This window comes from Adiantum capillus-veneris, chromosome 13 (genome assembly GCF_014529385.1).
Source record: "Adiantum capillus-veneris isolate H3 chromosome 13, ASM1452938v2, whole genome shotgun sequence".
NCBI lineage: Eukaryota > Viridiplantae > Streptophyta > Polypodiopsida > Polypodiales > Pteridaceae > Adiantum > Adiantum capillus-veneris.
Window position 1 is genome coordinate 114,472,158 of NC_140943.1, and position 26,047 is coordinate 114,498,204.

At 46.2% G+C, this 26,047-nt stretch overlaps 1 protein-coding gene across 3 annotated transcripts in view; it reads right to left on the reverse strand.

Moving 5' to 3' along the window:
• Positions 1-26,047, reverse strand: part of LOC147444687 (RNA helicase family protein) — a 132,499-nt gene that overhangs the window by 47,991 nt on the left and 58,461 nt on the right. For all 3 annotated transcript variants that reach the window (XM_086527227.1, XM_086527226.1, XM_086527228.1), the window contains 2 exons: positions 4,005-4,096; positions 3,683-3,769 (listed from right to left, as the gene is read on the reverse strand). In XM_086527227.1, coding sequence (XP_086383353.1) covers positions 3,683-3,769; positions 4,005-4,096 — 179 coding nt within the window. The remainder of the gene's footprint in view (positions 1-3,682; positions 3,770-4,004; positions 4,097-26,047) is intronic.

The window sequence follows — 26,047 nt, forward strand, 5'->3', positions numbered from 1 at the left end:
CGTCCTCTATTCTTTCCTCTGTTCTGTTCTGACTACTGACGGAGAAAGTGTTTCCACTTTCTTACTGCTTAGGGGATTTCCCCTCTTCTGCGAGACTGGTTGGAAGCTCTCGAAAAGAGAGTCTATCTTCCGAAACAGCTCATCGGAAGCTCTCACAGAGGAGAGTCCATCTTCCGTTATGTGTTGCCTTCATGCTCATTCATTCATGCATCAAACACAAAAGAGAAACAAGCAAAATGCACACGCACATGCTTGCTGTAATTTTCTGCACATAACCTGAAATTCTTACCTGTGCACACCCCTACGCCGAAACAGAGGTCTTCTTCGCGATGGAATCGCGCCAAACTTTATGTAGACTTAGGATAAGGAGAGAGAAGAGAATTTCTATGGCTGATCTGCTGAAAACAGCCCTAATCGAGGTGATTAGGGGCTGAAAACAGAGAATTACAGCAGCCGCACTCTGCTAAGAGAGCGTCTACGGCAGCTTCTCGCGATGAAACTTCACCAGAAGGTGTCTATGACTGTGAGATCCCTTGTTCTTGACAATGGGAGCACAAGGCTACCACATATGTCGCAAGGGGCTGCTCTCAAGCTTCAATGGAGGGCTCCACCGCGTAGAGCACGCTCACATTAGGGGGGTAGGTGCACTGCCAGCCTTGAAAATGGGGGAGGGGGGGCTCCTAAATAGCCATCAGGGAGAGGGGGCGCTAGGAAGAGAGAGAGGGTGAGAGTGAGAGTGAGAGAGAGTTAGTTTGCATTGGTAAGTGTGCCACTTGGCACACTTACTTTAAAAACTTAAAAACCATTCAACTTTTGACTTTAAAAACTTCTAGCTCATTAATTAAAAAAAATGTGCAACTAACTAACAACTGCTACCAATGATTCTTTTATGAGAACACCAAAGGTCTGTCGGCGCAATGGCGCACGGGCACTGCACCACCTTTACCTGTTCACACTTGTCCGGCCGCCCGCCCGGGCACGGACCGTTAAATTTAATTTCACGAAACTTACCCTAAGGCTTTATTAGCTTTATTAGCCTTAGGGTCACTGTTCTAAGGACCCCATCTCATTCATGTGCTTGTACTGAGGCGCGTATTTTTCTGAGCCTAAAACCTGAGGCTACTGCTTACCCCTTTCTGAAGACCCGATTTCCCAATCACTAGGGCTTCAGGGTAATTTCTGCTAAGGTCTCTCTGAGGTGTTGTGGCCCGCATTTAGGCTCACCTGAGGCCTTAGAACTGCTAGGTCTATTCTGGTGTGCACACAACTAATTAGATAATTCTTTTCTCGTAAATAAATTAATTATTTACAAAGTCTGACTTAGTTACACCTGCACGCTATATATATCAATGGTTGCAACTCCTCCCTCAATAAAATTGCCACTCCCCCTGAGCCCCGTCCTCGATGCTCTGATCTAGTCTCTTGTCTGCAAGCTGTCTCCCATCTATATCCGCTCACCTGTGGCATGGACTGCCCACAGGCTTGATGTGTCTCAGAATAGAAAATGAAGTCTCTCCCAGTGAAACTATCCTCAAAGGCACCTACATCAAGACGGAGTGACCCATTACAATTCCAAGCTGCCATCGCTAGTGTGGTCCCATAGGTCTCGCACCGTCATGCGGAGCGCTGCTCCAATATCACCACCCTTCCATCACGGTAAAACGCAATCTTCCCTTTTTCCCTTGCCGCTCTAATTTCCGGCATTACCTCTTGCATATGAGCAATCTGCGAGAGGGTGAGGTCATCTCCAAGAAAGATGACTGTCTTCTTTAGAGTTGATCTCTTCTCCAAGAAGTCCTTCGCTTCCATGGAGGGGAAACGGAGGATGAGTGCCCTTTCCTTCGAGGTTTCCCCCTTGCTCCCACTTTTCTTAATGCCCACTCTCCAAGCCCTCGTCTGTGTCTGCTCATTAACCCCCACCATAGTCATGAGTTCTTTCACCTCTTCATCCACATTATCTTGGTCTTTGAGGCCAAATATCCTTACGTGTAAGGCCTGCACACGTCTTTTTTGCTCCTCTTCTAGTGTCAAGTTAATGATGGTTGGTGTGGGGGTTATTTCCTTGCCCTTTCCTTTCTTGACAATCCCGATCCATTTCTCGGCATCGTCTGCTTTTTGTTGGGTCTTTGTGATGACATCTACCCACGAGGTCGTCATTTCTTTTTGTTGCTCCTCACCTTCTTTGATGGCCCGCACTTGTTCTTTAATCGTGTTGAGCTCTTCAATTACTGAGGGTTGAAGCTCTCCCTCTTTGAGGACATTTTGCGATTGCACCTCTGCAAGCTCTTTCTTGAATAGTGCGATCTCCTCATCTTGGACCTTCACACGATCCTCAAGTGTATGTACCGTGCTTTCCTGGGCCGACACTCGCTCGTCGAGTGCCTTTATAGTGCCTAGAAGGCGGCGATTAATCTTGTTGATGGACTCGCTCATTTCTTCCTTGCATTTTTGAATGGCATGCTCCATACGATCGTCCTCGCCATTTTGTTTCCTCATGTGTGAAGGTTGCAAAAGGAGAGGGAGAGGAAGAGAAGTTTGAAGAGAGAAAATTGGCTATCAAGTTATCACAACGAGCAGCAAGGGATCACTGTACGTGCACTTCTTCATTGCCTACTATGCAGCACTGCTCACCATACTCTGAGCTGGATTTTTATTTTTATTTTTTTATTTTATTTTCTCTCTACGCGTGTAGGCTTTCTCTCTCTACGCGAGCAAGAGATGCTACAACGGGGGCAGAAGGGGAGAGCGCGAGGGGGCAGGGCTGCGGGGGGGGGGGATGCACACAGAGAGAGAGAGAGAGAGAGAGAGAGAGAGAGAGAGAGAGAGAGAGAGAGAGAGAAGAAGAAGAAGAAGAAGATTGTTTTAACATCGTAGGAAACTATCCCGAGAGAGAGAGAGAGAGAGAGAGAGAGAGAGAGAGAGAGAGCTTAACTACTCCTGGAAGGTCCCATGAGAGCTAAACATTAAATTAGGAAAACAAGGTACGATTGTTGTTGATGATGTCCATCATGAATTGTCAGAACAAGCTACTTTAACATCCTATAACTATCATCCAATTACCTAGATATGAGATGATTCAGAGCTACAAGCTTATAGGTAGTATAGTTTCTGCTAAACCCAGTACACCCATAATATGCTCAAGAAAAAAGAAATGTGTACTTCCTAGTGACAAGCTCTTCCAATGGCCAGCAATAATTACCTGAATAAGTAGGAAATGAGACAGTGAGTACTGTCCTCATAATGACACACATCTCACTCTGCTGATAACAATGGCTCAATCTAAATGGTCTCCACCAGAGAGAGGTCTAGCACACAGCAGGCGTATGAATGGGGAAACAGGAGTTTGAGGGGTTAAAATACTGAGACCCGGAGTCCCAAAAGCCCCTGCCACATACACATACATCTGATAGCCAATGGTTGTGTGAGCCTAAGGTTTGTGTGGATATCTGAGCATTGTTGATGCAACAGGCAGTCGGCCCCAGGGCCAAAACAGCCCGTGCACATTTGAACTCCCTATCGTCCTCACATAGAATTTGCAAGCACAGGCAAGCTGTTTTGTAGCAGAAGAAAAACTGCAGCTCTTGTTGTAGTAGGGGGTAAGAAAGCCCTTGGGAATCCTGTAAGTTGAAACTTAATATGCAATGGACAAAACATCAACTAACCCATATCTTTGAGTGCAAACCTGCTGATCTGCACCACCACAAGAGAGTACATGCCTGTTGCAGGAGAGTACTGATGCTGCTTTACCACTCCTGGATCAATCACAAACCTGCAAGGCCAGAAATTAGAAATAAAAATGGTTCGAGAAACCGTAACAAAAAATCATGGATTTAGAAATAGGTCCTGAGACACTAGCTTTGAACAGTGATATGATGATCCTACAATAGGCATGATTGTAGATAAAAGGTCATCACCTAACTTTCTAATTTACAAAAATAATGATCTAGCCCTCAATGTGTGCCATGATTACGTGTAATTATGGTCGATTTTTAAGTAATACTTACACCACTCCATCAACTGTCAAAGATGTTTCGGCAATGTTAGTTGCTACGATAATTCGCCTACATGTGGTAGGACTTGGAGCAAACACTCGTACCTGCAAAAAGCTCAGCATAAGCAAACGAGCAGGTACTGACTGGTTGAACAAATCAGCTATACTAAAAACTTGCAGGAAGCTATAAACTAGAAAATTATGTTGAGACATGGAGGACTCCACAAGCCAAAAGTGTCAGAACAGGCAGCGGAAGATGCAATGAAGACATGAACTGGCCTCCAATCTGGTGGACACCTCGACTCTTATTTGGCACAACTCAGATAAAATCATCTGACACTAGAGAACACCTGCAATAGCACATACATATACAAGGCAACTGTGGATAAGGAAGATCACTCAGGTAGGAAGAGACACGAGATCTGAGAATGAGAGAGAGAGAGAGAGAGAGAGAGAGAGAGAGAGAGAGAGAGAGAGAGAGAGATTCCATGCTGATAACAAACTGCTCATACAAGTGATCAAGAGTGGTCCGGGCCAGCAAAGAACTGACATGCCTAGGTGGAAAGACCCAATGTACACAGAACAGCTACTGCTACTGCCATGTGCTCCTGCACACAAGTCGGCCTCAACATCAGCTAAAACCCTAGCATGCTCTGAAAGCATGGCTCTAATGGAACTTCTACTGGCAAGAGAACTGACCTAGAGGGAGAAGAACAAGGATCAAGGCTTCCCATGGTGTGGCTGCCCTCAAGAGATCATGGATCTCCTCCTCCCCTATGCCCACACCAAGAGGAAGGTGCTTTGCATCTGCATGATCACATCGCCTCTGCATGTATGCTGTGAGAAGAAAAACCCAAGGGAGATCCCCCCCTGCTGCCCATCATCTACTGGTGATGCTGCTCCACTCCTGGTGATCGCAACTGCATGGACTGCATAAAACGCTAGGAAAAGCTGCTGAAAAACGCGGGCAACCTGCCCTCCCTCTGCCGATAGGCTACCCTAGGGCTTCCCACAAGGGGTGTCCTGCAAACAAAGCCTGAGCACACACTGCTCCCCAAGTGCCCTTGACCACACCTATTCACCCAATAGGGTGTCGGTCGGCCAGCTAAAAGGCATCCCTCATGACCTACTAATAGGGGCAAATAAGGAAAAGAAGCACCAGAGGCCCTCTAGGACCATGGGGAAAATACCCAAGGCTGGCAGATATACTCCGAGCCTGCAAGAACTTGATGGCCATGGAACCAAGCCAAAACCCTGAGCTAAACATGGCTAAATAAATCCCGATAGGAAAAACCTTCCTCACTCTGGCCAAGCACAGCCACAAAACAGCCCTCACTCCCTATTCACCTATCCCTTGAAGCTACCCCGACGGACTCGACGAATCCACAGAGATGGCATAACTCTAACAAACCCCTCTCAATTCCTAGCAAGGAAGAAAACCAAGAAGTTGGAATGAGCAATGTGCAATTGTCACCTGCACATGGCTTTGTGTGCCACGTGGATATGCTTCATCGGCTTCCGGAACCAATTTTGCACCTATCCCTAGATAGCAGTGTTAGGAGGATTAGTACTAGCAATTTTGTGATTCGCACGACTTACACGTCTGGACGAGTCCGTTAGATTAGGTTTTCTAGTTTTGGAACCCTCTTGCATAAATGGATTGTACAAGCGTTTTGACAGATGTTATAACACTTTGGTGGGCATCTGACATGACGAGCATGTAGGTCTAGGTTAGAGGAACATGTCGGTCTGGTTTGTTCGTCAAATACATCACAGAATAGAGACTTATCGTCAGAAACTTACATGTGCGCACATTTGCATATTTTCTTGACTTGCACAATTTTCCCGACTTGGTACCTCAAAAAGTCAATATAAAAGGAGCAGCAAACCTAGCATTTTCTCATAAGTTTTGGGGGCACCAGAATTCAGCCCAGCGTTTTTGCAACAGCAAGCCCTTGTGTTTTGCGCTCCAACATCGCAAATCAGCCCAGCGTTTTCAGTTTTCAACCCTCTGCCTCGCCGGAGAGCACGTGGATCTACAAATGCTGTATTCCTTACTACAGCCCGCACCTTCGGCAGCCCATTGAGCCTGTTCTGAGTCATTCCCTCGCCACATCGAGTGCTCCCATTGCTAGCTCTCATCGGCTCCATCATCATCTACATTTTCAGCCCTGTTTAGCGTGACAAATTTTCGGCTGCGTTTTTGCAGCCCGATAAGTGTTTTTGCAGCCAGCTTTCAACCCTTGATTCTTCTCACATCGGTAAATCAGCCCTAGATCTACCCCTTGGTGGTCATCAACAACCCCTCACCAAGAAAGATCCAAAAGTGCATCAAATCAGCACGGAGGTGCTCCATCTTGATAAATTACCGCGGCAACATTCCCCATCGAGTCAGTAAAGTCTACATTGAGGTATTGCATGTGTGTACATTCCATTTACGCAATCAAAAGCAAATACAACATCGGCAGCGGTGTGGGGGCCCCTTGAGAGGGTTGGTTGGGACCCCATCTCTCTCTCTCTCTCTCTCTCTCTCTCTCTCTCTCTCTCTCTCTCTCTCTCTCAGGTTTCTTTACACAAGCCAGGGGAGAGCCAGAGGAGCAATCATCACAGCAGATCTCAAAGCCCACCCACACTAGAGGTACGTTGATTGATTGAGCCATTGAGCTAGGCAGATCCAGACGCCCATGACCTCAAGGGGTCTCCCACGGTCCACCATCGACAAAGGCTATAACAGAAGATCCAGATCACTCTAGCTCGACATGCAAGACGCCCAACCAGAGTACTGACCATGGAGGATGCTAATGAGATTCGACAACGACCGCTGAGAGATTTCATTTGAACCCACCAACTCCCCCCCTCCCCTCTATCTCTATCTCATTTCAATTCCGGATCAGCTTCAGATTCATTTCCTTAGTGTTTTAGTGTTTTTAGTCTTAGTTCTTTGTACTTTTCGTACTCAGACATGGTATCAGCTTCACCAATTGTAACTTTTTGGTCTCATAGGTCATTTTGGCCGTTCGAAGACGTTAATACAACATTTCATTTCATTTCATATCTCTCTCTCTCTCTCTCTCTCTCTCTCTCTCTCTCTCTCTCTCTCTCTCTCTCTCTCTCTCTCTCTCTCTCTCTCTCTCTCCAAGAAATTAAAAGGAACCACCATTCGTGCTAAGTAGCACACATTCAAGCAAGGAAAGAAGTAAAGATTTCTGGAAGTGTCAAGTTTAGATCTTGTCACCATTTCAATTCTGTTGCACTTGACAACAACTATAAGGTGAGGGTTTCGTGGATGAGGATATCTCAACAGTAAAAAAGTATCATGCAGTATATGATCCTATTGTTGCCCCCTGAAGATGTCCAGTAAGTAAAATGTTGTTCGTTGAAAGTAAAGCAAGCTCTAACAAGAATCTCCTCAACTCAACCGACACACAAATAGCAAAACCTGAATCTCATACAACTCGCACCCGAAGAGGATCACACCACCAGTAAGAGCTGCTAAGAATCGGAAGACATGAAAGGTCATTACCTAAGGATCATGTTTGCAAAAGAAGCCGTCGGGGTCCTGCAGAACCTAGCTACCAAAGCAAACTCTGTGAGATCAAACCATACGTCCGTCACTCCTCGGCATCTATCAAGATCAAACCTGTAGAGGCAATCCAATACAATATGCCAAACTCCATACTCGGAAGAACACATATACTCCCACCATTGTAACTTGCTTCTGTAGAATCTTCATCAAAATTATCCGAAGAGAATATACCCACCACTCAACAGTGCAATCAATATCCAAATACACAACATAATGCCAATACTCAAGGACCAAGGTGAGAGTAAAGAAACCGCCCAGGGGACCTGCAACATGACCACGAAGATTGAAATGGGCTGCCCTAGGTTGAAGCTCTCCAAAGGGATGTACAAGAGAGACCTCCAAGTGTTGTTGACTACGGAAGTAGGAGCTAGATGTCCCCACAAACTGTCAACACTACGTGCAAACCTGTCATCCATAGAATCTCGACAAATCTATTGTCAAAAATCAAGAATACTGCCCATAAGAGATCGCAAACCTATCCCACAATTGCACTTGACAAGCTCACAAAAGGGCAAAAGAATGACCAAATCTAGAGGGCCCTACCATCAGTGAAAAGAGAACATGGAGATAGTCGTCCACACTCAAACAAAACCACCTCGGATGTTGTCATTGTCAGCTAAGCATCTCACACCACCTTCTCTATCTCTAAACCTCACCCTTTGAAGTCGGATGATCATACAAAACTAGTACTGGAGATAGAAGAATCCCCCTCTGCCTGTCAAAGCCAACACGTGCATTAGAACATGCAAATAGTCTGTTGCATACCAAATGAACAAGAGTCCACTAAAGCCAGCATTGGAGTTCATCCACAGTAAACAAATGCTGAAAATAATCTGAAGCTATGACAAGGACCAGCACACATGTCAAAAGGCGGGCACCACGTGCCAATAGAAAAGAACAGACTGAACAACTTTAAGCACTTCAAATGACAAGTGAACTGAAAGAGAGAGACAACACGCGACACGGAGTGGCGGAATTCCACCCAGAGAGTATTGGCCCCAAACCTTGGCGCCCCTTTCGGTATTTCTTTATATTGCATCAACACAGTACAAGCTGGTACTCCAGACTTTGGACCTTCTCCAAGAAGCATGCCAAAGAATGAGCCCATGGCCTCATATTTAAAGGCCCTAGGCCCAAAAGCAAGTTACATGAAAAGCCTTCAAACTCAAAAGCATTTGGTCCAAAAGCGATGCCCAAAAGTTGCCAGCGTAAATCACGGAAATCCATCCAGCTACCACACAGCAGTCAACGCAAAACGCGAAAATCCGTACACTCTGCCATGTCATCATGTCAACGCAAATTGCAGAGATCCGTACAATCTGCCACGTCAGCAGTCCAGCGCGAAATCCGGGTTTTCCGTACAATATGTCAACGTGAAATCCGCGAATCTGTACAGTTGCCTAGGCATCTCCTTCTACTGCTTCTGCTTCTTAAGGTTTAGGCCCCTCGACCGTGATCTAGAGGTTGGCTCTGTTCTTCAATAACTTGACACGTCAACAGTTTGTGACATCCCCCCTTCTTGAAAGAAAGTAATTGTCCACGATTACAGGATATCTACAAAGCAACTCAAGTTAGCTCAAAAATTTCCGACAGACATTCTGAGGGACAATCCGAGGGACAATCAGTTTGCTCTTTTTTTGTTAAAGAGTTGGCTTCTCCTTTCGGCTCTTTTGATCAAGGAGTTGGCTTCTCCTTTCGGCTCTTTTCGGAACTCTTGATATTCCGGCATAGTAAAATTAGCCATCACACAGACCGCATTGACCTTCCACGAGTGTCCCGATGCACTAAAATTACACACCCAGGCAATCTCATCCAATTATAAATATTCATTGGTTGGCACATCACAATGCAACACAAATGCTCACATATGTATGTTACAAGACATAGAAACATAAAGTCGCCGACGAACACTCCTCCCGCATACCTAACAAGGTCCGGGCCGGAAGATATTCAACAACTCCCTCGTCACTCCTCCTGCATAACCTCAAAAGGTCTGGGCCGGGAGATATAGAGGCCTTTACAACCAAACGCCCCTCAGACCGCAGCCTGCGTCGTTTGGAGCTGCTGACAGTAACCACTGCTGAGACTTCTTTAATACTCCTCCCGCATAACCATCCACGTATGGGCCGGGAGTCACAACAACAATATTTTTCAAGTATACAACCAAACGCTCCCAAGACATTCCGTCTGCGTCGTTCGAGGTTTTCTAGCATACTACGAAACGCTCCCCAAACATCCCGTCTGCGTCATTCCGAGGTTCAAACAATACCAAAACAGCATTTCTCACTACTCCACCCGGAGTAAAAATCACCAATCAATGAAACCAGTATTAAAACCAGAGTCAAACATTTCAAATCGGCACCAAGACAGGTTCAAAACACATACCGTCCATTTCAAACAAATTCCAAACAAAATCACCAAACAAGTTCTCAAACAAAACTCAAACTTAAAAAGCAATCTCGACATCAGCCGAGCTCAAAAAGTCGACTAACTTTCCATCCTGAAACCTGCACCAAAAAAAATTAAGGTTAGGTTCCTTCCATAAGGTCGTAGCGCAACCACAGCATGGTCCATCAGCTCCTGGACAGACATTGTTCCTCTGGCAGCGATGGTAGTCCCAAGACATAGCAATCACACCGAACTTGCAAAGTTTTTAGCTCGAAAAGAGACACCTACTGAGAGATGTCGAGAAATTTCAAGTTCTAATCTACTAGGGTTTCCATGGCAAGCATTTCAGGATACCCCACTCTGCCAGAAGTTGCACTCCAAAGAAAGATGTCATAAACCATATAACTTCGGACAAAAAAAATTCTTGAAAGCTTGCCAAGTCCTTGGAGTGTGCGGCTTGATAGCTATAGACATCAACATTTGTATGGCACTGCTTTTGAGAAAAACAATGACTCAAAACAAAGCTTGGATCCTTCTCTTGCAAGTGATCTTTTTGGCTTATGCCCTGTAAGACATGAGCGGTGAGCACGGGAGCGTGTCCGATGCGCGATGTATGAAGGGTGGAAGTGGCTAATAAGTCCGAGGTCGGGACCCGAAGATACTTCACGTAAAATTCCAGTAGCTCTGTCTGCTCTTTTGTAGAACCAGTATGCTTTCAGAAAAGCGCACGCCTGATGCTCTGATACCACTGTCACAAGACGGGCACCACGTGCCAATAGAAAAGAACAGACTGAACAACTTTAAGCACTTCAAATAACAACTGAACTGAAAGAGAGAGACGACACGTGACACGGAGTGGCAGAATTCCACCCCAGAGAGTATTGGCCCCAACCTTGGCGCCCCTTTCAGTATTTCTTTATATTGCATCAACACAGTACAAGCCGGTACTCCAGACTTTGCACCTTCTCCAGGAAGCATGCCAAAGAATGAGCCCATTGTCACAATTGTGACTATGTTGCAGTATTACATCTACTCCTAGTTGTAGATACGCGAAGTGTCATGCCAAGGAGGACCCTTACGCTTGGATGGTCACACCCCTTCACCCAAAAGACGTGTCTCTTCGCCAAAAGCCACACTCCTTCAACGATTGGTCACACCCCTTCCGCTCTACGGGTGCGACTCTTCACCCAATGGTTGCAGCTCTTCGCCGAAAGGATGTGTCTTTACGTCTAAAGTCGTGTCTCTTCACCATGAGACGTTTGTGCCTCTTCATCTCCTATATAAGAAGCCTATTGTACTCAGTTTTCAAGCAATCAATCAATACAGAGTCTTCTAAATTTTTTTTCAGAGTTCAGTTCAAGTTTCTTAAGTCTTAATCATGAGTTTAAGTACTTAATTAAGGATTAGTACCTAGAATCCTCACACTGATATCAGAGCAAAATTTTTCTAGGCCCGAAGGTTGTGAGCCTCTCACCCTCGCCGCTACACTCTACCCCCTTCCCGGAGTTGCATTGAAGTTGAAGAAAGGTGGTACACACACACACATACAAGCATGAGGTAATCTGAAACCCTCTTTTATAAATACATAAATAACTCAAGAGAAGGCGATGTGTGTATGCGGCATACCTGCTGCAATTCTCGACGTATGCCTCTTCACCAAGTGGTGTCTCTTCGCGTCGACGGGTTGCACCTCTTGCCGATGAAGGACGCACCCCCTTGCGATTCCTGGCCCTGAAGTATGCCCCTTCCCCTCGCATACCCTTCCGCCTAGCAGCTATTCACCTATCGCTGCTTCTAAACGCTGGCAGCCTTCATAAAACAGCCTACACTGGCAGCCTTTGTAAATTAAAGTCCACACTAGTGATTTCTCTACGCAGCGTATGGTTTTTTTTAAGGCCAGCTACTAACCAGCGCAAGGTTTTCTTCATTACCCACTAAGGGCGCACAACCTTGGCCGGCCAGCTCACTTTATTAAACACTATCATTTGAAAGCACCCTTTGCTAAATACCAGCCAGCGATATCAACACAACCATGAAGCGCGGGATAATTTTGTACGCCTCTCTCCCCCAGGCAGCCTACACTGGCAGTCCTGGCCCCTTGCACCTTCGTTCCCGCACAATGTGCACGCACTTGCTATGTCCGACGAACACCAGTTGACCTCTTTCCTGTACATCTCGTACATAGACGAGATTCCCGAAGCAGTCTTGCCGACGCACGCTCTCCCGGCACCCGAAATAATCGTCATTCCCGATATTCCTAAGCCGAAACCCGTTCCAAACGCAATTTCCGCTCCCGAAGTATCAGCCCTTAAGCTTATTCGACGAAAAAGCTATTTTTGTTGAACAATCGGCATGGCCGAATCACAAGATGGCAACGATCATATTATGCCGGAGAACCCGATAGCAGTCCTCAGAGCGCAGATGGCAGCACTTTCCAGGAGCCTCGCATCAATTCACACTCGCTTTGAGCAGATGCAAATGCAAACCACTTCTCGGAGTCGTCCTACTACTTCTCGGACCACTGATGTTGCTTATCCGCCATCTTCTTCGGACGCTTCAGTGGTCGACCAAGAAGAACCACTCAAACAAAAGGCTTCGGAACTCAAATTTTCTCACCCGAAGTATGGTTTATCGGAGACAACTAGACACAAAGTACCTTCGTGCGAGCAAAAAAAGTCTCAGCATGAATATTCTTGGAAATGTTACAGTTCTAAGTAACCAAATTCTTATTGGAATCGTCGACAACAGAAGCAGCAACATGAAGCTTCCAACGGATCATCAGCGATATCAAGATGGGCTTACTTAGTGGCACATATATCCAACCCTAGTCAAGTACTAGGTCGTGAATGCGACGACGCTGTACAAGTTCCCCCCCGCGAGCCATGCCCTACATTTAAGTCTTTCTTATCTGATGGTGGTAAAGTCGAAGATTTATTGATCCTTTCCTTGTGCAAAAGGATCCTTCAGAGGTCTAAGAGGCGACAACTCCCGCCACCTCCACCTTCTCAATTGGAAGCCTTAATACCCGTTGAAACAACTGAAGATTCAAAAGATTCCGGTTCTTGTGTGACAACGGACAAGCACATAACCCCTTCTATGGTCGTGATCCACGCAGAAAAACTCGCCTCGTCACCGCCCCCTTGCAGAATAAAGTCTTTGTCTTTAAACAAATACCAAATGCAGTGGTGAATGATAATCCTTCAAACTTGAAGACTCCAGTCCTTGCCTTCAACGGTGCAAAGGATAAATCAGATGCAGAATCTTGCAGCACGACTTCAATCGCTACAATTGAATCTTTGGACACAACTTGTTCTATTGATAAACCTTTACAAATGGATATACCTTCAAGCACTACTCAATCTCAGTCTATGACATCCCTTCGGGAGAATTTTACTGTTCCAGACATAGCAATGGAATACCTTGCAGATTTCTAACCAATGGTCATCACTCAACAGAAAACTCAAGTCAGTTTACCAATAATTTCACTCGAAGCAGATACAGATTCAATCTTTTATTGGACAAAGCTCGAAGTTACAAATGACTTTGACATAGTCACTTATCAAGTTGTAGATATGATCAATTTTCAGTTTGGCAAAATAGTCATGGTCAATAACAATGCCATGACATGGGACTTAACAGAAAGAGCTTTGGATGCAGAAGCACAACAACAATACATTTCCTTCTCCTGGAGTTTTTCTTCAACTACTCTGGGTTTTATTTAAAGAGGGAGGGAATGTCACGATTGTGACTATGCTGCAGTATTACATCTACTCCTAGTTGCAGATACGCAAAGTGCCATGCCAAGGAGGACCCCTACGCTTGGATGGTCACACCCCTTCGCCCAAAAGACGTGTCTCTTCGCCAAAAGCCACACTCCTTCGACGATTGGTCACACCCCTTTGCTCTACGGGTGCGACTCTTCGCCCAATGGTTGCAGCTCTTCGCCGAAAGGATATGTCTCTACGTCTAAAGTCGCGTCTCTTCATCATGAGACGTGTCTTTTCATTTCTGCCACTTCGTCTCCTATAAAACGAGCCTATTGTACTCAGTTTTCAAGCAATCAATCATTCAATCAATCAACACAGAGTCTTTTAAGTCTTGTTTCTGAGTTCAGTTCAAGTTTCTTAAGTCTTAATCATGAGTTTAAGTACTTAATTATGGATTAGTACCTAGAATCCTTACACCCATGGCCTCATATTTAAAGGCCGTAGGCCCAAAAGCAATTTACATGAAAAGCCTTCAACTCAAAAGCATATGGTCCAAAAGCGATGCCCAAAAGCAGCCAGCGTAAATCACGGAAATCCGTACAGTTACCACGTCAACAGTTAGCGCAAAACACGAAAATCCATATAGTCCGCCACATCATCATGTCAGCACAAATTACGAAGATCCGTACAATGCGCCACGTCAACAGTCCAGCACGAAATCCGGGTTTTTCGTATTGCAGATCAGCGTGAATTCCGCGAATCCGTACAGCTGCCAGGTCATCTCCTTCTACTGCTTTTGCTTCTTAGGGTTTAGGGCCCTCGGCCGTGATCTGAAGGTTGGCTCTGTTCTTCAGTGACTTGACACGTCAACAGTTTGTGACAGCACGCCTTTTGTGCACGTCGCAAAATGTACAACTAGACCAACAAAGGACTCGTGCCATCATCACCATGCTCGGCTCGTGAGAACTGCCAAGCTGCTAGAGCACTAGCTATGAAGGATCGAGAAACATGAGGTAGTGGGGCACACAAAAGAGCATGTGTGGATGAGGGGTAATGTAACGGGAGGATACCACGTGCCAACGGAAAAGAACAGACTTTAGGCGCTTCAAAACAACTGAATTGAATGAGATACACTGCACACGAGACACAGAGCGGCGGAGTTCCACCCCAAGAGAGCTGTAAGGTGCAACGGAATGAATGATGAACTTTGCTCAAAATGAGTGCTCCGAACTGTGCTCAAGGTTCCTTTTACTTAGGAAAGGGGGAGTCTTCCGTTCTTTAATGAGAGAGTGCAATGGACAAACAAAGTGAATGGACACTGTGCGTGAAGGTGTATGAGACTGAGACATAAAGAGAGAAGAGAATACGACACCAGGATTGTAAAACCCTTCTCCGAAGGCCCCACTCTCGATGGCGAGAGTGGTCTACTATTGATTGCACAAACTCGTACAACTCTAATGCACTTGAAGACTATGATGCAATGGCCACTAGGACGATGTCGACGGCGACGACTTGACTCTTTCTTTGGCTGAAAATAGTGATGACGTAGCCGCTGTTTTGGCTGAAGGCTATCGCTGCAAAAACGCTGGTCTGCTGGTCCCTTATGGCTGCTGAAAACCTGATCTGCTACTGCTTTCCAAAAACGCTATAAGGCTGAAATCTGCTGTCCAAAAACGCTGGTCTTAGGCACCTCAAAAACGTGAGGCAGTAGAGGAAAAAAAAGCATTTTCTGCTGAGGTTTGTCGCTGCAGTCCTTGGCTGAAAACAATGATGAAAAACGCCAGGTAAAGCTGAAAACGCTGATGGGTGTTGGCGTTTTTGGTTTGAAGAAAACGTTGGGGGTTCTTGTTGAGGATCCACCTTGAGGGCCTGCTGCAAGGTTGCCTTATGCTCTCTTGGTTTCTTCTGCCAAATAGTGCTAGCCTAGGTTTGCATATATATTATCTTACCCAAATTGCCCTACTCAGTTCCCAACAAGTCACTTAAAATAATAATGTCAAAAATAGGGAAAATAGGTTTAATGCACTGGAAAATGCTCCTGATGGGTTCTGTTGGATTCTGATGGTAATGCTGATGATCATGCTGCGTGCAACCAGAGGATATGCATCTACTCTAAGTGCCTGGGCATGCACGGTCTGCGAACAGACTCACAAAAGTGTCAGAACACTTCCTAAGCTAGACTGACTGGACTGACTGAACCCTTATCGCGCTGTAGCTTGTCCACGGACACACAGGGTTGGATGTGTCACGTGACATCCCCTCCTTTATGAAGTGAGGTACTGGTACCGAGCTGCATGGCTTCCTTGTAGTCTACCAACAACTCTGGATAATCCTTGAAAAACTCTTCGTCGACCCACACCGCTTCGTGGGTCCCTTGATCCTTGAACTTCAAAAAGTATTGTCTCAGGTACTTCTTCGAACCATGTCGAAATCGATGCAACAACACTTGCTCCGGCTCCATAACTTCAGCTTCATCGATGATCTCTGGTTCTTCTTCTTCCGAAATGTCCTTCGAAGGTGTTCTCTGAAACACTTTTAACAAAGAAACATGGAAAACGTTGTGCATTGACCATGAGTTAGGCAACTACAATTTCATTGAAACCTCATTTATCTTTTTAATGACTGGAAATGGACCATACATTCGAAAAGACAACTTGGGACACTTCTTTCCAACTTACTTAAGACGTTGCTTCATGATTCTTAAATACACCCAATCCCCTTCCTTGATCGAAACATCGTGACGATGCTTATTAGCCTGCCGTGAATAAGATTCTTAAGCCTTGCTTAGCCGAAGCTTCACACTCTCAGAAATCTCATCCAATGACTGACTTTCAGCATTGGCATCAGGCATTTGACTGACCGAGCGAGTCAAAAGTGACTGGAACGGACGGCCAAAAGCTGCCTCATACGGAGTTCGACCAATGGCAGAGGAAAAAGAGTCATTCAAAATAGCCTGAACCAATGTAAGATAGAGCTCCCATTGAGATTGTTAATCATGCACATATGACTTTAACACATCAAAAGCCAATTGATTGTAAATCTCTGTCTGACCATCTGACTGTGGATGAAAAGCCAATAAAAAATTCAACTTAGTGTCAAAATTTTCAAAGAGTGCGCGCCAAAAATTGGACGTGAACTTAACATCCCTATCTGAAACAATTGATTTTGGCAAACCACAGAGAGGGTACCAATGCTTGATGAACAACCGTGCTACATCTTGTGCAGTGACTGTGGCTTTACAAGGAATCAACATGCAAAACTTGCTGAAACGATCAACAATTGTTAAACATTGAGTGTTCCTTGAATGCAAACTTGGTGGAAGGTTAGTCACAAAATCCATGGAAATATCTTGAAAAGGTCCATCGGGAATAGGCAGCGGAAGCAAGAGGCCTTGCTACTTACCCCGAGGAGCTTTTACCTTTTGACATATAGTGACATAACGAAACACATCCTTTCGCATTTTAGGCCAAAAAAAGAATCTTTCTATTTTTTCCAAAGTGGTGTTCATTCTCCTGTGCCCACCCCTGAGAGAATCATGTGCATCATGCAATATGGTTTGCCTGAGAGAGAGCAACACACATAAACGTTGACGAAAATATAACAAACCATCACAAATGAGATAGTTGCTTGGCCCTTGGAAAGCAAGAGCCTGCAACCAATGCTTACCAAACTCGGAATCCGCATACTAATTCTTCATGCTGTCGAAAGACACACCCTGAATAGACAATGTGGACCTTAACTCAAGAGCCAAAATCTGTCCTTTGTGACTCAACACATCTGTAACAAGGTTAGCTTTTTAAGGCCCATACTCAATCAAACTTCCAAATTGCTCAAAAAATTGTGGCCATTGTGCTTGGCGATCACTCCAATGTGCACTAGGCATAGACTGGAACCACTTGAGGGCTTGATGATCTGTGCGAACTGTAAACTCTCTACCATACAAAAAATGCTTCCAATGCTTAAGAGAGTGAATGATAGACAAAAGTTCTTTATCATAAACTGAATAATTCTTTTCTACACTATTGAGCTTGCGGCTAAGGAAAGCTACCGGACGACCATGTTGCTAAAGCACAGCGCCTATGGCGACATTGCTCGCATCCGTCCATACCTCAAAGGGACATCCCAAGAGGCAAGGATAAGACACTGTGTTTCTGTCACCGCAACCTTGAGAGCTGCGAAAGCCTCAATGGCTACTTCGGATAAGTCTACGCGCTAACGGCGAGTCTTTACCCCTTTCAAAACATCAGTCATAGGTACGGCAATGCGTGCAAAATTCTCTATGTGCGAACTATATGCTTAACATAAACCAAAAAAAGAACGCACATCATATGCAGTTTTGGGCAAATCCCAATTACGAACCTGTTCCACCTTCACGGGATCTAGCTTGACGCCTTCTGCAGAAATAATATAACCCAAATAAGTGACTTCAGTAAGAAAAAATAGCTGCAATGTACAACTGACACTCATCCAAACGGTTAGTACCCTTTCGAGATCCCTTTCATGTTGTTCCCACAATGCAAAAAAAATGAGAATATCATCAAGAAAGATGAGCACACATACACCAACCATATCGCCGAAACGGCCTACCATGAGACGATTAAATGTACCCACGGCACCTGTCAAGCCAAAAGTCATAACAATACTCCCATTGCCCTCGCTTGGTGCGAAAAGCGGTTTTGAAGATGTCGCCTTTGAATACCCGTACTTGATGGTATCCACTCTTGAGAAAACCTTGCTGAAAATCTTTGCCCCATTGAGCCTATCGAGGATATACTCAATGCGAGGCATCGAAAACTTGTTCTTGACGGTCATCTTGTTCAAAGCCCTGTAATCAACACACAAACGAGACGAACCATCCTTCTTGCGAACAAACAAAATAGGAGCAGCAAAAGGACTTACACTAGGACGTATGAATCGTCTAGCCACCAACTCCGTGAGTTGTCGCTCTAACTCTTCTTCCTATGTCTTGTTCAAATGATAGGGAGCCTTACTGACAGATTGTGCCCCCTCCATAAGCTCGCTGCGATGGTCCTCCGGCCGCTCGGGTGGGAGACAGGGTGGAAGATCATCCTGCAAAAAGAGATGTTTAAACTTGGTAAACAAATCTGAACACTTAGCTGGAGCCTGAATGCTCTGGGAAACTGGAGCAGCATAGATGAATGCCACTTGTGCTCCTTGTCGTAATTAACGCTTTACCTACACATAAGAGATGAGAGGCAAAGAATGCAAACCCTCCTCAGCACAAATGATGAGGAGGGAGTCAGTCTTGGCATTTAAGGTGAGAGTGTTAGCCTCCCAATCAATGAGAGGGTTATGCTCACGAAACCATCTAATGCCCAAAAGCATATCACATCTTGAAAGAGGAGACATGAGAAATTTCCTACGGGAAGCAGCTTGTTGAACTGTAAACAAACATGAAGGTACTCTTTCGTGATGAGAGAGTCTATACCAGGAGCGAAGCCAGAAACCTCGAGAGGAGATTTCTGACTAACCTCTAGGCGGACTCTCTCAACAACAGAGGCACCAATCACATCATGCATACCGCCTGGATTAAACAATATGATAAAACGCTGACCCTTTACATGACCATAACACTTCATGAGAGACTCATCAATGTGTGTTTCAGAGACATGAGAAGATTCAGCTTGGTTCATTAAAGAGATTGTGGTTGCTGTGGATGCCTTTGGTTCTTTAGGTGGGACTGTCTTAGGACAAGCCTCCTTAATGTGACCCTTGACGTGACATTGATAACATCTACCTTCCTTAGCATAAATCACTTGTTCTTCAACCGTGATGTATCCTCCTATAATTCCTTGTGCAACTTTTTCATCCAGGGTTAGCTTAGGTTTTGCAGGTGCTTTAGCTTTACCCTTAATTTCATTATGAGAGTTCTTTTCCGAAGAATTAGAGGAAGATGGGCTAGAAGAGTTACCATTCTTACCATTCGGCGGGTTCTGAGAAGTTTGAGAGGTTCCTTGAGACGTCTTATTCTCCTTAGGCTTTCCCTTGTTGTGCTTCATCTCCTGTGCAAGAGCAATCGCTACTGCCTTGTTGAGATCGATTGGATCAAGTACCTCGACATCATACTTGATATACTCGTCCAATCCATAAAGGAATGCCTCCTTGCGCTCCGCATCCGATTTGCATAATTGAGTGCCGAGCTGCAAAACACGATTAGAGAAAGACATAACTGGCATACCATTTTGCTTGAGAGCGCGCCAATCGTCCTTCAATCGTGCGAGGTACTCAGGTGGCATGAACCGCGCCTTGAGCTTGTCTTGGAAATCAACCCAATTGAAGGGAAGGGGCGTGAATTCGTCGGCTTCCTCTAGGTGCGCGGCTAACTGTGCCTCTTGCCATGTGTGGTACCAAATGATGGTATCACCGGCAAGATACATAGCTGTCGTCAAAACCGTGCTATTTCCTGCTTTCTTAGTTGTCGCAAAATAAGCATTAAATTGATGCAACCAAGAATGAATAACCGTAGCATCCATCTTACCATCATACTTACTGAAAGTCAATTTCTCTGTGACTCGGTTGTTGGAGTCCGCATCTCGGCTTGCGCCACTTGAGGAGCTACCAACATCTTTGGCTAGTTCGGACTTCGAGGCAAGAACCTGTCGAACCAATTCTTGAGTGCGGAGGTCCCTCTGAACCTCCCGATTGGCCTCCAAGGCTGCTCGTCTTGCTTCGGCTTTCTCCTTTCGTTATGCTTTTCTTTCTTTTCGTTCATCGCGCTCGCATTCCAAGGCAATGCGAGTCGCTTCTTGTCATGCCATCATGTCCATCATGGATTTCACCAAGGCCTCCATAGGATTTGGTGCAATCCCGGGCGTAGATGGCGTAGGGGGAGGGTCAGGAAAACCTCCATGGTGAGGAAATTCTTCTTCACTACTTTCATGCCCATCACCTCCATGCAAAGTATCCATTCCGCTTCGGGTGATGACCATGCACTGTGATAATTGGGTCTTAAGTTCACGAGGAACTTGGGTTCTTGTGGGTCTTGGGTTCTTGGGTGCTTGAGGGTCTTGAGGTTCTTGAGGTTCTTCTTTCGCTTGCAATCTGCGTTAGAGAAGGATCTTCTCTTTACCCGAGTTCTGCTCTTTTCGCGGGTGCACCCCTTGGCAGCCTTGCACTCACACCAAGGTTGCTTTTTCCCACCTCACGTTGATTGGCCGACCGCTAAGTGCACGGTCCACTCTCAATGAGTGAAAAGAGGCACAAGGGGAGGCCGGACAAGCCCTTCTTTCTTGGGTTTCCTGTCACTCTTCAAAAACACGACTAGGAATCGACACGCCCAAGAGGACTTGGGTTACGTGCGACCGCAACAAGCAAAAAAATTATTGTGGTTCTTTCCTTGAGTGATACAGAACACTGCCATAGCTCTGATACCAATGTAAGGTGCAGCGGAATGAATGATGAACTTTGCTCAAGATGAGTGCTCCGAATTGTGCTGCCACTGGACGAGACTTTGTAAGTTGGTAAGTCCTTCTGCTTCTTTTGCTTTTGTTAGGGTTTAAGCCCCTCGGCTGGGATCTGTACGTTGGCTAGCGTTAGGGCTAGGGTGCCCAACCCTCATGGTCTTCAATGGCTTGACACATCAAAAGTTTGTGACAGGTAACATGTGTACAAAGAGGTGGGTTGGGACAGGTGGCACAGGGTGGCAGTACCAAAGCATCAGTGGGTGAAGGCGTCAACAGTTGGTGACACGTAAAATGAATACGGAGAGGTGGGTTGGGATGGGTGGCAAAGGGTGGCGGTACCAAAGCATCAGTGGGTGAAGGCGGGAGGGGAGGAGGCACTGATGAGGATGGCAAGGACGGGAAATCAATCTCCATAGCAAAGTGTGAGGTGATGCCCCAAGAGGCGGGGGTGGATGCGGGAAGTAGAGGGTCTATCCTATAAAGGCTGATCTCGCGAAGTAGATGAAACCTGGAAAACTGCCGGAGACACAAGTTGTCGAGGTGGTGCCATAGGAGGCATGGCCGCCAAAAAGTATGAAAGTGGGTAGCTCTCTGCCAACCCTACGCAACTCCCTGAGATGGGGGGTGTTGAGGCTCGGACCGACAAGAAGAGTGGGTAGGGCAATCTCTCACCATGTGCCCAAAAGCATGGCACCTAAGGCACTCATTTGGGCGTCCAATGCCTACCAAACATTGCACACGAAACTACTCATTGCACACGAAACTACTCTTTAGTGGGGTCTCCAAGTTGAACTGTGTCCGGAAAATGGCTATCACCTAGGGCGTACACCTCTATCCATGGCCAACCAATCTTTGTAGCCAGTGAACCTTGTATAATCAGGACCGACCTAGCGGCTACGCGAATAAGACAACCTAAAAGATGGGCCGGGAGTGATGGAAAAGAAAGAGTAACTAGAAACAGAGAGATCCGCTCTTGGCGATCAAACTCCTCAACGTCAAAGTCTGGTGTTCAATGCTCAAAACCCAACAAATGTGTCCCAACCACAATAGAAGAGCGACTATAGAGAGACTCGTCACAGCACTCCTTTAAAAGCCAAAAAGATGCCAGGCCCAAGCTGTTGAGCCCCAAAATGCTACACTCGAAACCACCGAGTGAAACTGAAGCTAGTCACAAACTATACTGCATGAGGCGGAGAGGCCCACCATTCGCCCATCCAGTATCCTACCCGAATAATGTCGAGTGGCTATCGCAATGCTGGTCATGTGGTCAGGTCATATGTCCAAGCGAAGGGAGCATGGGTAGCCGTCGTGACGCCCAAAGAAGGTATGGTAGCCGCCATGGGGCAAAAAATGACCAAAAGAAAGTGGTTCTCTCTCTCTCTCTCTCTCTCTCTCTCTCTCTCTCTCTCTCTCTCTCTCTCTCTCTCTCTCTCTCTCTCTCTCTCTCTCTCTCTCTCTCTCTCTCTCTCTCTCTCTCTCTCTCACATGGATACAACCGGCACAGAAGCTGGGCACGAAGATGGCTTTCTACAGAGAGCATCTCCTCCAGCTTATGGAGGATGGTTTTGTGACGAGGCCCAGATACATGGACACCCACTTGTCTCATGGGATACGATGTGCTATTGGCCAGATACGCACATCCTCACACCAGCTGCGGATTGAGACTGGGAGATACAGCGGAGTACCAGCAGAGGCCAGGACATGCCCGCAGTGTGACATCGAGCCTGAGACAGAGTTGCACTACACATGCCACTGCCCCGTCTACTACGAGATACGAGGCCGCTTCCATTGCTTGTTCAGAGAGGGCTTTGGACCATTCTCTAGAGTCATGCGGTACGAGGATCAGAGATGCCTGGGTTTGTTTTTGCTTGAGCTGCGCAGACACAGAGAGAGCCTGATGAGAGGAGAGGCCAACCAGTCTCAGAGACAGATCACAGACTTCTTTAGAGCTGCCACTGGACACCCAGAGGAGTTACCAACGCAGCAGAGCTCGTCGCCTCACGCCAGAGGCACACTGATCGACCGAGCAACTGAGCTGGGGAGATCCAGACGCCCACGACTGCGGAGGACTACACAGCATCGACGGAGGTTGCATCAAAGGATTCGGATTACTTTGGCTCGACATGCACGACGCCCGGTCAGACTACTGACCATGGAGGAGATTGATGAGATCCGCCAGCGACCGATGCTGGATCTCCTGTGATCTAGCTATGCCAGCTAGCTGTTTAGTTGCTTAGTTCACACCTAGCAGTTCAGGATTCCATAGTATTTCATTTTGTCATTTTGTCATTTCTGTCATTTTGTCATCTTGTTACTGTGACTTTGTATCAGATCCACCACATTGTAACTTTCTGGTCTCATAGGTCACTTTGGCCTTTTGAAGACGTTAATATAACATTCATTTCATTTCATTTCTCTCTCAGAGTATCGACGGAGGCTGCATCAGAGGATTCGTATCACTCTGGCTCGACATGCACGACGCCCAGTCAGACTACTGACCATGGAGGAGATTGATGAGATCCGCCAGCGATCGATGCTGGATCTCCTGTGACTAGCTATCCCAGCTAGTTGTTTAGCTGCTTAGTTCACACCTAGTAGTTTAGGATTCCATAGTATTTTATTTTGTCATTCTGTCATTTTTTGTCATCTTGTTACTCTGACTTTGTATCAGGTCCACCACATCGTAACTTTCTCGTCTCATAGGTCACTTTGGCCTTTTGAAGACGTTAATATAACATTTCTCTCTCTCTCTCTCTCTTTTGAAGACGTTAATATAACATTTCATTTCATCATCTCTCTCTCTCTCTCTCTCTCTCTCTCTCTCTCTCTCTCTCTCTCTCTCTCTCTCTCTCTCTCTCTCTCTCTCTCTCTCTCTCTCTCTCTCTCTCTCTCTCTCTCTCTCTCTCTCTCTCTGTGTGTGTGTGTGTGTGTGTGTGTGTGTGTGTGTGTGTGTGTGTGTGTGTGTGTGTGTGTGTGTGTGTGTGTGTGTGTGTGTGTGTGTGTGTGTGTGTGTGTGTGTGTGTGTGTGTGTGTGTGTGTGTGTGTGTGTGTGTGTGTGTGTGTGTGTGTGTGTGTGTGTGTGTGTGTGTGTGTGTGTGTGTGTGTGTGTGTGTGTGTGTGTGTGTGTGTGTGTGTGTGTGTGTGTGTGTGTGTGTGTGTGTGTGTGTGTGTGTGTGTGTGTGTGTGTGTGTGTGTGTGTGTGTGTGTGTGTGTGTGTGTGTGTGTGTGTGTGTGTGTGTGTGTGTGTGTGTGTGTGTGTGTGTGTGTGTGTGTGTGTGTGTGTGTGTGTGTGTGTGTGTGTGTGTGTGTGTGTGTGTGTGTGTGTGTGTGTGTGTGTGTGTGTGTGTGTGTGTGTGTGTGTGTGTGTGTGTGTGTGTGTGTGTGTGTGTGTGTGTGTGTGTGTGTGTGTGTGTGTGTGTGTGTGTGTGTGTGTGTGTGTGTGTGTGTGTGTGTGTGTGTGTGTGTGTGTGTGTGTGTGTGTGTGTGTGTGTGTGTGTGTGTGTGTGTGTGTGTGTGTGTGTGTGTGTGTGTGTGTGTGTGTGTGTGTGTGTGTGTGTGTGTGTGTGTGTGTGTGTGTGTGTGTGTGTGTGTGTGTGTGTGTGTGTGGTGTGTGTGTGTGTGTGTGTGTGTGTGTGTGTGTGTGTGTGTGTGTGTGTGTGTGTGTGTGTGTGTGTGTGTGTGTGTGTGTGTGTGTGTGTGTGTGTGTGTGTGTGTGTGTGTGTGTGTGTGTGTGTGTGTGTGTGTGTGTGTGTGTGTGTGTGTGTGTGTGTGTGTGTGTGTGTGTGTGTGTGTGTGTGTGTGTGTGTGTGTGTGTGTGTGTGTGTGTGTGTGTGTGTGTGTGTGTGTGTGTGTGTGTGTGTGTGTGTGTGTGTGTGTGTGTGTGTGTGTGTGTGTGTGTGTGTGTGTGTGTGTGTGTGTGTGTGTGTGTGTGTGTGTGTGTGTGTGTGTGTGTGTGTGTGTGTGTGTGTGTGTGTGTGTGTGTGTGTGTGTGTGTGTGTGTGTGTGTGTGTGTGTGTGTGTGTGTGAGAGAGAGAGAGAGAGAGAGAGAGAGAGAGAGATCATCTCAAAAAATCTAAGTACAATAGAACCCTGGCAATGCTAGAACTAGCCTATCTTGCAGGATGGACAAGGCTGAGAAAATCAAAGGTGGATATGGAAGAATCCACCAAATACAACTCCTCAAGGTGAGGTATCAGAGGAGTGCAGGATGAACCACTATGGTGGGGAGTAATGCCATTGAATGTGACCTCTGACAAAACTGAAAAACATCCCATCGTTTGAGAAAACAAGTCTGCGCTCCCCGCTTGCCCTCGAGGAACCGTTGTTGAATCCCACTAACTACATAGAGTGTGGATAATATCCACCCAAATGTCTGCGAGGATGTCCACACTAGATGACGATGCAACAGTCACAATGTGACGCAATGAGCTTGCCAAACGTTCCACAATGTAATGGCAACTAGCATGCAAAACACCTCATCTCGGAGCCGAGGAGCGTCATGCTGTGCATCCCCTCCGGGTATCATACACCCTGAGGCTGTCGGCATAAAAACCGGATCCGTGGCAGCACCCTCAGAAAACAAATGACTGCCATGACAATGCAACAACCACGAGACTGCTCCCCACAAAAGAAAGCCAAACTGGACCCTGCTCTAGAAAGAAGTAATGCAACAGCTCTCCAAACACAGAGTGATGTGAAGCATCCCCAAAGGCAACGGTTGCGAGTCTGCACAATCCTACCTGAACAGCATATACATAGAGGATCAAAGCCCATCTGAGCACTCGAAAGAGCCAGTAGCAAAGATTCCTACACATCGACAGAAAAACCGGTGCAAACTTTTGCGCTGAAGTCGCATCCAAACCCACGTGAAACCCCAAGTATCTACAAGACTGACCAAGTCTCAACCAAGTAAAACCGTCCACTGTACCCAAGGTCGGCATGTCATTGGTCC